This window comes from Branchiostoma floridae, chromosome 7 (assembly GCF_000003815.2).
Source record: "Branchiostoma floridae strain S238N-H82 chromosome 7, Bfl_VNyyK, whole genome shotgun sequence".
NCBI classification, from domain to species: domain Eukaryota; kingdom Metazoa; phylum Chordata; class Leptocardii; order Amphioxiformes; family Branchiostomatidae; genus Branchiostoma; species Branchiostoma floridae.
Window position 1 is genome coordinate 11909472 of NC_049985.1, and position 17356 is coordinate 11926827.

General features: G+C 40.7%; 1 protein-coding gene across 1 annotated transcript in view; it reads left to right on the top strand.

Moving 5' to 3' along the window:
• The first annotated feature begins 3626 nt into the window (after positions 1-3626).
• Positions 3627-17356, top strand: part of LOC118420025 (relaxin receptor 1-like) — a 25898-nt gene continuing 12168 nt past the window's right edge. Inside the window, exons 1-2 of the mRNA XM_035826731.1 lie at positions 3627-3845; positions 10942-11079. Of these exons, the coding sequence (XP_035682624.1) occupies positions 10986-11079 (94 nt within the window). The 5' untranslated portion in view covers positions 3627-3845; positions 10942-10985. The remainder of the gene's footprint in view (positions 3846-10941; positions 11080-17356) is intronic.

The window sequence follows — 17356 nt, forward strand, 5'->3', positions numbered from 1 at the left end:
CTCGGGCCGGGGCATTAACCCTTTATTATATACTAGTAAACTGACTGGTTTACGTCACAACATGACGTCACATGCCGGGTCTTTAATCGCCAGGTAAGCCCTTATCACCTCCGTACAGACCGGAGGTCGTTAAGGTTGACCTACGGGCACTTCCGCCGTGTCCTGTGTTCGGAGATGACGCTTCTCACATGCTGCGACCAAACAGTTTTCTTCAACCCTCATTCTACTTGACGGCGATCGCGCTGTGACTCTACTGCGACTTACATTAAACTGGCACAACCCATAACTTTATAACTGAAATATCTTGCAAAATGTAGAGGTTTTTACGTCTTTGTATATGAAAGCGTTAATAGATGGTTCGCTATACGTAGTAGTAGTCTAGTGAACAACTGATTAATCTTAAACACCGCCGACTGATTCAAGTTTCAATACAAAGCTAAACTTTGACACGCTGCTTTGGTTAGAGGGCAGCCATTTAGTTACAGGGCAGACAGATTTGAAAATAAACCTCTGCAATTTATCTCCAATTCTCTGTCATTTCTGATAAAACGACTAATTCTGTACTTCTAAACTTTACTTACTGCCACTGCCGCAAGTCTGATCATTGTGGTGACGCAATCTTCCCACTTACTTCCTGCCACTCTACTGATGGCAATGTTACGGGTACACCTACAAGAAAACAAATATCTATCCAGACACAACGACCACAAAACCTCTGTGCACGCCCGGGGATAAAATACAAACTTCAACTTCGGTTATGCCTACTTAGGTATTGAATAATGTGTGTCATTACCATGTAAATTTGACGAATCCTGTTAGTTTCTTGATCCATGTCTCACAATAGCCTTGTTGAAGACACTGTTCACAACAACAATTTATTCCTCCACACGACTAAGGCATCACCCAATGTCTGTCTGTGCAGTCGCGCGAATAATCCAACTGTCTACTGTACAAAAGCCCGAGTGCAAAAGTCTGAAAACCTCGCTCTTTATTATCCACCACACTTGATGTATTGCCATAAAGAGATTATGGCATTGACGTTGCTATCCTCTTGATGAGTAATAATATATCTAAAACAACTGATTGATGCTGACTACACTGTCGTATCTACTACTTGTAATTTCTTGTCTTCTTTTTCTATAGCAAATCCGACTGCCAGTAGACATTACATGACAATCAGTTAGAGCTTTCCATCCAATCAGGGTCATTGTTGAACTCATCAAAGGCATTGAAGTGATCTAAAATCCAATCATCGCTTTGATAATACGACAAATGCATAATTTATCATGCTTATTGCTAACAGTTGGTGCAGAGAATCTCCTTACAACAGGTGAATGATATGTATGGCTTAGTAAGATATAGATTTTATTTAAAAGTTATTAAAAAAGATACTGACGTCCACAATTCCAACTTTAGGAAGAAAGTTGCACTTCACCCTAAACGCTGTGGGTTTCTTGAACCTTCTGTATTCTTGTAAATATTCCAAATAGACATAAAGATATTATATTCAAATGTTTGGCACCGATGCCATACTCTATGCTACCAAGACGCTTGTTAATGAAAGCAGAGCTTGAAATGAAGTTATCTAGTACTAGTATAACGTGACCATGACGCAAGACCGACATGACAGTGGACGGATAATATGAAAATTGCTGGACAAAATTTGAATACCTTCATGTACATTATACACACAGGCAAACAACCAAAATAGTGGCAGTGTCGTCACGTGCAGACACCCGTGTTCTTGCTGTTACTTCTATTCCATGATATGAATAGACTCAATTGCATTCTATGAGATATATATAATGTGTGCAAATAGCTAAATACTAAGACTGTTTAGATCTTAAAATCAGTTTGTGTAAACGATGTGGTAAACTCAACATGCTGATTTATCTATGTACCTGTTTACGTTAACTCAATTATATCGACTTCTCTGTTTGTCTCTTTCTTTGTATGTATAGAGTTTTACAGTAGTAGACCTTACGTAAGTCGCCTTGTTTTTGTTCTGACAAATTGTATTTCTAACCATTGCCTTGTCGTATCTAGAAGTTGGTACTGATGAGTGTTATATACTATGTACTAATAGTCGGTGTAAGGACGCCATATGGCCTTCGGCGTAGTCCTGGGACACATTTGAACACTGACAAATGAGACATTTAGAGAAAGATTGAATGCTCCCGCCCACAACGTAACCTTTCCAAAATTACCAGTCACGTTATCTTCAAGTCAAATCACTCACACTTCTCCGTCTCAAAGACACATCTTTAACGAGCAAAATGGGATGTTAAGAGAAACGTACCAATTCACAGAAACTGGCATACACAATTCAAACTTCGGAAAGATAAGTGGTCCCGTCATCTTAAGGAAAGGTGAGATTTCCCCTTGCTTCTTACCCGCAAAGCCTGCTACAATCTTAAGTACATTAATCACAAGTTTTGTGGGTTGAGTAAAGATTGTGCCACGTAGTTCAATCTTCAAGGTTTTCTGTAATGTGTTTCTGCAGTGCCACGGCTCAAGGGGCTGTCATCAGTAAAATCGATAAAATACTTGTAACATAACCATCAATCAGCAGAAGTACAGGTACAACTTAACGTCGGTTGGAGAGTGCGGGGATATATAACGTTTCGAGTGAAGGTTATACCAATGAAGCATATGATTAATATCACATCCTAGTGCCCCCTTTGGATCAGCCCCGCACGTGCGTGGCTATATTTTTTCCGCCTTGTAGACAACGAATCCCTACAAAAGTCTTAATTAGATTATTAACGTTAATACTGTCCAAGTGCTCTCTTTCAGCACGGCGGCACAAAGCCTTTTTACAAAGACTGTCCAAGTTCTCTTAACCAAATACTGTTCTCTTTGTATTACTCCAATTACATTAAGTCAAGGTACGAAAGGCACTCACTTATATGGACTGCAATTCTGTGAAATCGAATTTCTCCATAACCCTTCGTGTGCCGTTATGTGCATATTGTAGACAGAGTCACTGCACGCAATTTTCCAGTCACTGCATCCATCCTCATGGACGTCTGTATGTCTGGCTACCTTAAAGCTATTTTTCTCAGAAGAACAAGGAAACACTGAAATAGCGAAAAAACGTGACCATAGCTTGTTCAGTACACGAGATAGCAAAAGCAGAAGTTCCTCTGCAGTACCAAAGAAAGCCGCTAGGGAGCTCAAAATCTAATTCTTTTCAGTTTTTGTCACACCCCACCTACACACTAAGTATGAAACCAACCCACCCAGCTGTTCTTGAGTTATCTTGTTCACAGACACACACACACACACACACACACACACACACACACACACACACACACACACACACACACACACACACACAAACGCTAGTGGAAATATTCATGGGAATATTTCATTGAGGTAATTATTACCACTGTGCGTGAAAACTGCGAAAATTTCAGAATTGAGGCTCAGTATCCATATAAGGAATTCGCACTCACGTGATTATGACGTATTGTCAACCATGCTGGACGGTTAAGCTTGGACCATGAATACAACCCTTACTTTCCGTTTAAAAAATCAGAATGATTCAGTCATTTGCTGATTGAAACAGGACGTCATCAAAATGATAAAAATAGAAAGGTTTCAATTCTTGGACTCGGCACCCCTACTTGTGTCGAATGGTTCGCTCCTATACTTCAGGTGAGTATATAATATACCAGAGTTCCACAGAACGCCAGACGCTTTCGTCTTAGTCCCACATCATGTGAACACTACCCTTTAATCCATGGTATCTTCCAGTCTGACGAGAAGGCTTCATCATGTATTTAACCGTGGACTACACAGCGCAATCCAGGAGAGCGTCCAGGCCCTAAACCGATAAGGTAGGTCGGACCCAAAACTCCACCAGGCTTAGCCTTGTATGTGGTAAGCGCAAAGCAATGATTGTTACGTTACTCTTACATGCTTTGAATTCTTGTACTAAAAATCCACATCAGTGGCATGGATGGTATGATTTCCGAGATTTCATAAAAAAAGATCACCATTGGTGCTCTAACATTTTTGTAACACGTACTTAGTTCATTATCTGACCTTGTACGTAGACAAGGGGATAATTTTGGCCGTATATTGTGAAGAAACTGAACTGATATGAGTGTTGAGTTGACTTTTACATGGTTCATTCTGTGTGCCAATAGCGGCAGTATTAGTATTTCATAGCGGATTGTTACAGAGGTTATTACATGCATGAATGGTGTCTATTGTTTTATTGGATCAGCTTCACTGTTTATTGCTCTATTTTCGTCATGTTCCAAAATGATTACCCGCATATGGCACTGAAAACGTGTCAAGAGATGCATATAATTGTCTGAAAATGTTATGGTTGTTTTACAGATCTACCTTAAACAGAGTAGCAAGAAAATTTAATCGTCTGGAACTTTTATGTCTGTAATATATATGGGGCACTTGTTGTCGTATTTCTGTCCTGAAATGGCCTTTCAGACTAATTACAAATGTCTGTGAATAATCATTAGACATAACCAGTACACTACTACTGCTTTTGAAACACGACGAACTCGCGAGTAACATTTTGACCCGCCCCAGACACATCTGCGGATTAATATATAGCAGAATTTACGATAAAGGACTAAGTACAGGCTTATGGTCCAATTAAAAGGCCGTGACCAGCTGTCTTGCATAGAAGTTGTAAAGTTGCAAATTAAGCCTCCCATATTTCATAGCATGCCCTGTGCGTATAAGCTATGATGTTAACAACCGAATCTATTATTCAAATTGACAAATACACCTGAACTAAAGGACCCCTTGTTTTTTTGAAATGGAATACATTAATTGATTAAGAAATGTTCTCTTGTCTAGCACCACCATCGCCGAAGTAAAGGCAATTATTGTTCTAAATTTGAATAAAGTCGCTACGCTGACGAACATAATGCAAACACTGCATTCTTAAATTAAATATTATGCTAAATGTGGATCAGAATAAAGTCAAAGTCTCTTCAGATTCGACTCCCTGATTCCAATCTTTGGAAGTCACTTTTTCACAATTATCGCCAGATTCTTCCCAGCTGGTAGACAGTTCATTTTTCACTAATATTTATTCAGTTTTCAACAACAAAAGAAAGACACTAGCAAGAGCAAAGCAAAAATCTTATAAGCGGCCGCCCTAAAGCTGCCCTTATGGAATTCTTTACAAGCCTTCATTCAATAAGCCATCAAAATAATTACAGTTATGACTATAAGGTACGCAGCACAGGCGCATTTTAAGACCTATGATGCGTACAGTAAGCCATCTAAGTTATTCTATATAGGAAACGAACAGTCTATGGCATAAGTGGCACAATGAGTACTCCACAATTGCTTCAAGGTTATTTAGGGAACAATTGTACTATGTACTATGTTATCTTCAATGAAGAAAGATATTCCTGCTGGCCATTATATATAGTTTGATGGTCTCGATGGACACATGAACTTGCCCTGGTCTCCACAAGTGTAATTCAGTTTGCAACAATGATATCGTTTTCTTATCATATAGGGACTAAGATCCATGTGCATTTATATACTTAGAGATGGTTAACGAGGAATGATAGGGTATGTAAAAAAAAGCCTGCCATCGCGTTACTGTTTTATTTTAGCATCAATCGGAACATGTAAATGTTCTGCTTTTTGGTGCAATGCGGAATGTATATTTCTATAATACGGCTCAGGTCGTCGTAGAAGATTGTGGATTTTCAAGCAAGGGAGAATCTAAGACAGCCATTTTGTTAATATAATAAGAAGACAGTTAAATTTTCTACGATACAGTTTACAATCGTAAAACGCTCTTACGAAGAATGTGACCATCCCTCAGTTAGAAAAATTGCAATGGACGTTTTACAAAGGCATTCTCACACTATTTTAAGCTAGAATAGACGTAATTGGTTGCCTTTTTTATCTGATTATTCGGCTGTATAGAGAGAAATGCAGCCAGGGATACCCAACTAGTCGGAGTCTATTATCAAAGGCTAGCCCTGGATTATCCAGCAAAATTGGCCATATATCATGTATATGCCATGTGTACGTACGTCAACATTTATCATCACTAAAGTCCAATTCACTGCAGGACAATTTCTAGTCGTACGACAATGACATACGACGACGTGTGTAAAGTCCGACTTTGATTGGCTATGGCGTGTCTGAGATGGATGTCGTGTGCAGGTCGACATTCATCATAACCACCCTGGAGAGCTTCAGCGGTATTTGGTAATCACCGGAAGGTTGTCCGGTTTTAAAATCAGACCGGGGGGCTCGCGTATTTTGTCGGGTGAACGTCTAACCTGTCACATTGGACTGAACTGCAATGGTGAAAGTCGAGAAGCAGTTCCCAAAGCTGAATAGAGAAACAGAAATAGCTTGTCCAGGGGAAAGAACGTTTCAATATAATTGAATATCAAGCGTGGGAAATGTCTGCAGGTCCTGATGTAACTTCTTAGCTTTGATGGGTTCCGACTGCCGAGTGCTGTCGAGTATTAATTACCGAGGAATCAATGTCCATTGGCATGCGTCGTGTAGACGCCACAGTACACAGCAATGTTAGGAGAGGGTGCGAATTACAAACTTTAGATTTGTTTGACCTGCTTTTACTGATATGGCAACTGGTTTCATGTCTTACGCCAAAAGACTGGAATTTAGCCAAAATGAAGATGGTAATGAGCAGGGGTGGTACCGGTACGGTACAAAATCGTTTTTTTTCTTGTCTAGAAAACCCGGACATGAAATGACCAGTTGACCGGATGTTGGACCGATTCGAAAATGAACAGATTATACTGGCAGGCGTTTACGTGTTTAATTTTGGGGCTTATAGATCCAAGAAAAGAACAAGAGCGAAGTAAAGGAGAGTTGATAGTCATTTTTTACCAGGCTTCTACAGTCAAACTTAGTCTGTAACAGAGGCAGTTAGTGTTGTTAACATGAATCGGATGGGATCTTAAAACGTCAATAGACGTCGGATACTCCACCAAACAGAATCATTTGTAGCGAATTGGACCATTGTTTCAAGTATCGCCCACTCACAAGTGCTCACAAATTATTAGGTCCAGATTCAGGTCCGGACCTGGACCTAATCCTCTGGACCTGGACCGTACCTGGAGCTGAATTTTATGTATCGGTACCCACCCTTAGTCATGAGTCAGCATGGCCACGATAGATACACACCAGAGCATTCCAGCTTAAGTCGTTTGCAACGTCGAGACGTTTCATTCGTCTTCATTAAAACGAGATCCCAATAGCGAATTTATCACCAGCCGCAGGAACAAATCAGATAACCCGACCCTCACGCGACTAGCCAGACGAATACGTTTCATTATTGGGACACCGCGTGGTGTGCAGTTTGCACATTTATTTTTGTATTGAGATACATGTAAAAATACAAATCAACAGACGAGGACAAAGTGACGGCGGATTCAAGTTACATTCAACTTCTATTCGATTTCAACGAGTTGTTTTCGACGGCCAGTCGTCTAACTGGTGCGGCATTTCTGCTGGCGTCCCCCAGGGGTTTGTTCTGGGCCCTTTACTTTTTTTAGTTTATATTAATGATATTGTTGATACATGCAAAAACTTTGTGGAGTTTGCACATTTCTTCTCGGGTGTGTGACGTAACTTACGGTACTGTCGGCAAGTAAACGGCATATCTCTAGTAGGTGTACAATCGGTCTGGTCAACTATCGGTATAGTTCATTTTGTATAGGTTTGATTTGTTCATAAAAAACTTTGCAACATTAACATCACTGCCCAACAGTACATTACAATATTACATCAGAACAAGTTTGCCCAGTTTTTTGCCTGTAAGGTTTAACAATAGAGCAGCTTTAGCTTGGAAGCTTCCGTACAGATTTTCTCTTTGTCAGTCAGCACACCATGGCCAGTGATTTATAACCATGAACTTAGATTATACCCTGACTTATCTAATAGGTAACATTTGGACATAAAATCCCATAACAATGTCCAATTCTGCTGATCAAAAGTAGTAAGATTGTTAAATTTATCCAGCGAAATCATATCAATTCTAAAGCAAAACAAAACAAAATGTAATAGTATATAGACGAAGGTTTCAAATCCAAAAATATAATATAAAGTAGAGCCATAAAATCATATGGCTGAATGTAAGTATGATAGTGCACTCCCGTCGAACGGCATAATGTCATGTTATTATGTATTTCTGGAGTACATGATTCCACCCTGGTGCCGATAGCTATGATGCAACGATAAGACTGGTGTGTTCTGTATTATTGTGCCGCTGGAGGTTTGGTCTCAGGAGGCCACTGTTGAGTCCCTGTAGTAACATCTATTGCGGAGTCCCCTATCCTTCATTTCAGGCCCTTGTGTATTGTAGATGATGTTAGAATAGATCTAGACAAGTCCACCATATTCCGAAGTTGGCATGTACGTGACCAAATCTCCGGATGAACATGTAACTAACTCGGTGTGAAAAATGGTAGGTTTATTGAGGTTATCAGTAAGCACAATCTATGTATATATGTATGTACACCACCATTTTTGAGGTTATAGATAGATAGGTACTACTAGGTAGATAGGTAGATAGATAGGTAGATAGGTAGATAGATAGATAGATAGCCTATGTGCTGATTTCTATCCCAACTTTCTATTCAGCCATTTCAGACATCTTGATGTATAGTCCAGGTACTTTCAGAATTATGCAAAAACTTTTGCAACAGCGTAAAAAAAAACAAGCTACCATATCGCTTTACGAGATCATTCCATCCTCCAGTTCTTCGTCCTTGCAATCATTCGATCGCGCTTTTCTAATGTGCTCATCTGTTACCCTGCTACCTTCATGCTAGCATCGGAATTCGAAAGGAAGTGTCCCCGCCGAGAGTTGACAATACACAGTGATGCTGATCTATGACATCCGCAGCTCACAAGGGGGAGGCCGCGATCTTACCCTGCAGAGATTTGAGAAATGGGTATCATGAACGACATACAAGAGACCATTCACAATCAATTCCATAGTCTAGTATTAGTTACGGCTATGTCTCATACGTCAATGTTTTCAGCATTTATCGCAATATTAACCTGCTTTCAGGTAATCTACTAGGAGTTTTGTGACTTCCTTAAGCTTGTATATAACAGAATGCCTTACTTTTTCATAAAATTCATTCAATCGTCGTGATATATTGCCAAATGTAACTGCTCAAAGCACGCTATCAGGACCGTAGCCAAGGTGCGTTAGAATCGTATTCGCCTCCATTCAAAAAGTTCCATAATGCAATTCATCTATATCACAAGGCATGCTATTTAATAACCAATCATGACAGGTGTTTTCATAATCATAACATTCATAATCATTTCTTGAACGTGGGTGGGACTAAAATAATCGTGGCGTCAGTAGATGACTAATTGTTTAATAAGCATGTATTAAATATCTGACTAGAATAGCACTTAATTCTATTCTATTGTTTTCTCCTTTATTGCAATTCATTTTGTAAATTGACACAAAATATGATATGTGGTAATGATTGAGGTGGGATTCCAGTATATCACTTTTACAGCGGCTAAAGCATTTAATCGTCTGGCACTACTTCAAATGTGGTATGACAGATACAGTTCGATATCAGGCTGACTCTGCGGTTAACAGCCGTTAGATTTAAAGAGGATAATCTCATAATAAGCCTGTTATTACTGGGCGTCTAAAGTTAATGGGAAATTTTCCTTCGCGAAGCATTTTGGAGTCCAGTAACAGATGTTTTGAGGCGATACGAAAACAAGCTTTCTTGGAAACCACGATATGTGCCCCCCTCCCACTCCGCGGATTACAGTAGAAGACCTCTCGATTAACCGTTACTAACCGCCGTCTGTTCAGAAACTCGCCAAGTCGCCCCATATAAAGATCACGATGTCAAAACTTATCTCTATCAAAACATTAAAGACAAGCGGCTAGATGAAAATTAAAACATCTAGTTACCTCTTCTCGTAGGATATGATATCTAGCCGAAGAGGTCGTTGAAAATCCTTATCATTTATGACCGTGTGGTATGCAGTAAGACTTTCATGCCCCTTACCACATAGGATAGGCTTAGTAACGCTGGGGTGGATTACTGCTAATGGCGTGAAGTACAAACCTGCGAAGGTCAGTCCGTGTTTTAGGTAGAACTTAAGCATTGCTTGAGAAGACCTAGGATAAATGTAAGTGCTACATGTAGTCAGGGATTTGTTCAGCAATTCTTGGGCTATCAGAGGTATATAACATGTGCTTGCTAATATCCTTTTTTGATGCTAACGACCCATTGGAAAACGCATATTCTTCAAAGTACGGTATCTGATACAAGCGTGAGTTCCTCTTTGATCGTTAAAACTGAAAAATTCAAGGTCTCAGGGTTCTGACCAATAAACCAATGATCCAATTAGATGGCGTTATGTGGCGCGAGTGATCACGCCATGTGCTGAAGAGATCGACCGACGGAGTAGATGTGGAGTGGATGTATAGGCTTAAAGTACCAGACTATTTTATGAAATCTTAAGCTCCAAAATGAATAGTTCTTCATCAACAGGTACCGTCAAATTTTAAGTGGCTACGTTTCCTTGTCAGTCCCATCAATGTATACTGCGATAAGTGTAAGATAACAATTACTAAGGTACTGGATACATTTTGGAAAAGGTCACACGTTTCAGGTGGTATCCACTACTTTTTGTCAGCGACAATATACCTGTACTCCAAGAGGTATTTTGTGTAATGATATTCTATGTTGTAGATCATCCACGAGTGTCCACGAATTTGCCATGCATTGACTTCTCGCCTGGGCTGCCCGACTGAGGATAGTCACTGTCATTAATCCACGATGCGGTGACATCTCCGATCAGTTTCCTTTACTATTTCCGTTACAGATAATGCATAAATGTCCAGGTGATTGATTTTCCGATAGGACGTACCAGTGTTTAATGAGCTGTGGAATCTGTTGTTTAACACAGAGAGAAGCCCCAGACAGCTGCTGTCCGTGGGGCACAGGCTGTTGATGACCAGAATGTGGTTCCTGCTGCTGGTGGTCACCGCGTGCTGTTCTCATGCTGTCATCTGCTGCTCTTACTCTGCAGGGACGTCTAAAAACAGTTAGTACCTCTTAGAGCTTTTACATCGATAAAAGGTGCAACGTTGAAGGGATTCAAAAACACACACACATCCTATACGTCATACAGACAGGGTTGGACACGTTTTCTAAAATCCACTTGTACTATCCGGCAAGTACGTAAAAGATTACTTGCCCGAACCAACTTTTCACTTGCCCGAAAATTGAATGACCCTTTTCTATGCATTTACACTTCCAACAATGGAATGATTTTATTTTTGGGATATCTGGAATGTAGGTTGTTTAAAAACATGATTACAGAAAGCCTGATAATTATAGTATTATTTTAGAGGCATGTCATAGTTTTTGGTGGCAAAAATTGGTGGTGAACTGGGGACAAATGATAGAGTCCCACTCATGAAAAATGTTACTTGCCCAATTGGGTAAGTGGGGTTGGATATGCACTTGTCCGATTGGCACTTTCACTTGCCCTGGACAATCGGACTAGTGGACTTGTCCAACCCTGTCAGAGGTGGGGTATCAGTCATTTTTGCACAACTATTGTAGAATCTCTGAAACGGAATCAAATGAGAGCCCACTTCTTATACCTGTACCAGTTTTGGACGTGATTTGGAGGGATATGCGAGGGAAGTGGCTGAATATGGTACCTGTCAGTTCATAGCAGCGTGGGCTGGAGTCTTAAATTATCGACTCACTGGTCGACTCCATTTCGTTCAGCCTCGCACAATATAGGTAAGATTGATGTGTAGGACTACCACACAAGAAACACCGAAATGTCTTGAGACTTAAAACTGAAATGACTTTTCTGACTTGTTATCCATCAGCCATTGCCCAATTCAAGGCGGCGTGTCTTTGCTTGATAATGTTTGGTTAAAGTGCTCGACTGGGCTTTCATCTTTTTCTCTCATCTCCGAGAGCCCCGCGATGCACATACTTCATTACTTGTGAGAAAGCCGAGATCTTGGCGAACTTGAGATGGAAAAGATGAAGCCCATAATACCTTAAAAAGTCAAAAGTTTTCAGATGGGATATTGATATGGGATTCTAACCTGTATGTCTGTTTACTCGACACAGAAACTGGAGTATGTCATAAAATCGACTTTCAAAGTTAAAAATACCGTACTTCTGGTCATTGATGTCGCATGATCTTCCCTGATGATCAAACGCCGACCATATAGGAGACCGTGAATTGCACACTCAGAACCTGTATTTGGTCTCTGATAACATTGTGTCGACATGTACATAGTTTGGAAATTCATCAATCATAACGTAAACACCTCGTTCATCATTCTGCAAGGCCTTATAAAACTACGATATAGTCGCTCATCATATCAATCTATGAACACGAGTTTAGAGACACAGTTTGGTCGCTAGGACTCCTGGTTAACTTTGTCATTGCTGAAGTAGAAAAAGTCCCTTTAATACTGGAAAGTGTATGTACTTTGATAGAGCAGAGTAGATTGATCACTGGAAAAAACGGTCTCTATATATTCTGCAGCTGTCTGCTTCAGTATAATTAGTGAAACCAACAAGCGTACCCAGATAAGTATAGACTTTGTTCCTTATGATCCGATGTTTTTCTAGTATCAAACAAGTGTCTGTGAATCACCAAAGCGCTTTTGCATAACTGTTAAGTCAACGTGTAAGAATTTTCTGTCTGACTTAAGTAATGACATTCCTTATTGGACGTGACATTGGTGAGAAGTTGGCCGTCTTCTTGGACGACGTTGGGAAATTGATAGCAGGGAGAAACCGATAAGCTAGAAGATGCATCACCGATGTTGTAAGCAGAAATAGGCCATTTCAGTCCCATGTCTGTCAGAATTATACTCTCACAAGAGTAATTGAGCTAAGAATAATTACACCAATGCTGAGGATATCGTTTGTATCTGCAATATGCCCTTGACAGAGTGCTATATCATTTCTTTCATTTTGACGTCTAATTTATCAAGACTTTTTTTCTTAAAGAAAATCGATGTCAGAGGGAGAGGAGTCGCTGACAAGGTTCACCTTCCAACTTTTTATCATTGCACGTAGACTCTGCATCTGCCAAAAAAAGTGATTAGAAAGGTTAAAGTTATGGGTTCATAACCCCGTACATTCCTCACACTGCATACAGACAACTGTCGGGCAGCCCACACCTTTCAATCAATTCCCCCAACTACCCACGGCTGATCTTTAGTTAAGAGCAAGAAAATTTTATGGATGACGTCCGCGCTCGCATCGAAAAAAAAGAGATGGTCAGCGAGACAAGAGAACACAAAAAATTGGAAAATATATTATTCCGTGGAGTATACTTGAGGTAGAAGGGGCATTAGTTAGGAAGCCATGAGTGTAGGTGTAGAAATGAAACTAGCTCGTTAGCTGTGGGGGAAACACTAGCTAGTATTGTAGCCTTGAATGTAGTTGCCCACTTGTTGAGTGAAACTAGCCTACTAATGTCATTTGTGGCGCTTATTGAATACAATGAATACAATATTTGTTGGTAGTGATACAATGCTTTGTCGCTTCAACTCTTGTCACAACGTTCATGTTGTCTGTTTTGAAAATTTGTATATCTTGTTTATCTACCTATCTTGTTTTTTGCGCCCTTTCATTAGAGCTGGCGTTTGTAAGGGATGTTATCCATAATATTTACTTCTTATGGCCTTAGTTGTGAGCTTCCGACTCCACCATATATAGACATTAAAAAGCTGCACTTCTCCCGAATTTCCAGGAACTATTATTTTTCCAGGAATCGCCCTAAGTATTGGCTTTAATGGTGACTGGAGCGGAAAAAGAGGCAAAGGTCATGGCTACTCACACTGTTTTCTTTGAGGCCATATTTTACACAATCACATTTGCTTTGGGAAGCCGCGGTTCCCGTCGACGCCGTGAGCTTTGAAGTTCCATATGCACTGGTGAGATTTACAACTTCGACACTTGCGGCTTTTCGTGGAAGTAATCAAGGCGGAAGTAAAATAACAGGCTCTGGCAAGATAATGGAGACGATCCATACAGATCCTACCAGACTAGCCTTTTACTCCTGAGTGTCAGCTCTAGTTAAAAGCTGCTTTCGGCAGCATAGCTTACTTTTCAGAAAATGCACATGACATGCCATGCCTCATCCTGTCTTCAACAAAGGCACACGTGTGTACACCGAACTCTGCGAGCAAGCCGAGGAACTTTGAGAAAGAACAGGCTTAAGACTGACGTGTTTCATATTAGATTTAATATAGTGGCATGTCCTTAGGACGTTAATAAACACCGATCCCATAGCCTTGCCAAACTCAGTCAAGAAGTGAAAATGCAACTTTGCAAAGGAAAAGTGAAGAAATCCAATAATTTGACCGACATGGAGCCATCCTTCTATGAACGCTTTCAAGTCAGAATCGTCCGATTCGAAAGTGCTTTCGAATTTTGTATCAACTGACATACATTCTCGTAATATTGTCTCCAATGTGCAAATTGAAGAAAGAAAGTCAAGATATACCATTGACGGTTAATCCGTGTTTTATATCATAACACCGTGCTCCCAGAAGCGTACGCAGAGTCCTAGTTTATTATAAGATTTCTTCCTTAAGGGTTCTTAGTTGCAAGTTATGATACGAAAGAAACATCAGGCGGAATTGCTGACTAGTCCTTTGGGGAGCATCAAGAGTTGAAACCATCCGTTATTAGAGCTTTATGGTACCTTAATGTCACTCCTAAGCCCAAGCCCGGAGGCAGTTGTAATTCTACTTGCCACATTTGATTGAAAGGTTATGGAAAATGAACCCAAGACCAGACAAAGGGGCTTCGGGAAATGGTAGAATCTTACGACCCCAAAGTTTTGTCATGCTTGGTGCAGATTACGATACACTTTGGATTTTTCGTTATCACAAAGAGCACAGTCCTAAATACAGTGTTATGGACTTTGTCGACATGCTTATACACGTGTCTGCACAATGAAATTATACACAGATCAAGCACCAGCAAAGGAACTTACATCAAGTGCTTTTTGAAGGTTAATATTCTGGGACAAGACCTTTGCGTGATGACGCAGGTAGATATGTAATAGAGATTTCAGGGATTTTCTAACCACTAGAGATTTTAATGGTTACTATACTGAACTGTATAACAGGGAATGCCAAGTCATTTATCACAAAAGTACTTTTAGGCCCTGCGTTATTCGTTCTGGGACGAAATATCAAGTAAGACTGGCTTTCCTGCAGTGAGACTGGTAAATAGTATAACCTGTCATAATGGTTATAGAAATCGTTGTGTTCTGTGTCTTATGTAAACTCATTTAGCTGTAAGTGTATAGGGGTGAGGAGAATAATGCAACTAACTGAAGTAACTAGAGTGAACTAAAAGTAATCAATAATGTTAGGTGCGCTAAGCTAATCAAAACTAAAAGAAATATAAGCAAAGGCTGTCTATCATTAAACTCACGACCATAGCCATTTTGTGAACCTTGGAAGATTAACCCTATTGGGCTAGAAGGTTTCGTAATGAATGAAAGGAAAATGAAATAGCACGAACACATCAAATATCGTCAAGATCCATAGTCATGCATACAGAGAGAGAGAGAGAGAGAAAGAGAAAGAGAGGGATATATATTTATATATATATGTCTGTGTGTGTGTGTGTGTGTGTGTGTGTGTGTGTGTGTGTGTGTATATATATATATATATATAGAGAGAGAGAGAGAGGGCGGGGGGAGAGAGACAGACACAGAGAGACAGAGACAGAGAGAGAGAGACAGGGGAGAGAGGGACAGAGAGAGAGAGAGAGACAGAGAGGGGGACAGAGAGAGAGACAGGGGAGAGAGGGACAGAGAGAGAGAGAGAGAGAGACAGACAGAGAGAGAGAGATTAAGAGAGAGAGAGAGAGAGAGAGACAGACAGAGATGGCACCGAAAACCACCTTCTTGGCAAGGATAATGAATGTTGAGTTTTATTTGGAAGCAGACTTTTACGGAGTACTAGACATGGGGCATTATTTGATCATCCAGGTGGCATGTAACGAGAGAGAAGGTGGCATATGGGCGCATGAAAGCCTATCCCATTTTTCCTAATTTGAACAACACCTGTGCGCAGTTCCAGACCCATCTGTCTTCATCTCAGACCCAGACCCGTGCAGGGATAATGATGCCGGGTCCTGCTGCTGTACGTGCGTGTCTAACGGTAGCTTATTGACCCGGCTCGTCTCTGCGGTCACTGAAAATCTAAATATAGATCTTGGTCACGATCATCTGTATCTATAATATAGCCAGTATAACCGCCCTTCGGCGTAACACACCGGCTTCGCAGGCACGCGGCGCGGCAGCAGGTGGTTATATTATACTGAATAACCTGTCACACCGAACTTGTATCTCACATCTATCTGCAAGTGTTGTTTGAAACTATCCAGAGAAGATGCCCCTACTGTGCTTGGTGATAACTATGTAAGATATGGGGCGGGGCACCGATGGTAGCGATCATGACGTTCACAGATGACGGTCAACCGGTGGAGTTAGGAGTAGGGAAACGTGAAAGTAAGGAAAGTGGTGTCGCTGACACCGTGATAGCATAGGAGCCACCAGACGTACTGTACAAGATAATAACGCCGTGGCGTCGTGTGTGGCGTAAATGGTAGAGCGTCCGGCTTGGAATCTAGAGTTCGATACCCGCCGTGCCCCTGACGTTGTGCCCTTGGGAAAGGCACTTTACACGACCCTTTTCACTTCACCCAGGTGTAGAAATGGGTGCCTGACTTCGGTCGGGGAGGTAAAAGAAAAGACTACCTTTACCTTCTGTCTGTCTGTACTGTGTATGTGGCACTGTGGATATAAGTTACTAACTTGAGTGCAGTGCCACATTGTCCTCGTCTGTCCAAAAGCAAATATGAAAATGAAATAAAAGACAATCACGTCATACAGGCTCCATTTATATGACGTCCCTGTAAGTTGAGACTTAATAATATGACACAGGACAAATAAGGCAGATGGATGATTATTACTCCAGGGATTATCACACTATTATTGAAGATTTTGATTAACATTACATGATCTCATTCCTGTCACTCTACAGTGAACGCGACATGCATATAGAAAATATGGAACTGCGAAAACACAGTCGAACAAATAGTCCAAAAACATTTCCGCTTTTTCCATGCCTGGGGACAACTTTGGACATCATATTCCGCCTCACATCCTGCCACTCTACTGTATTCAAACGAGTGGACCTAACATCGGCCTTGACCTACGTCTTCGCAACACCTACCAACATACCTGATATCATCGTAATCCATCAATCCGGAAACAAACACACGCACAGACACACACACACACACACAAA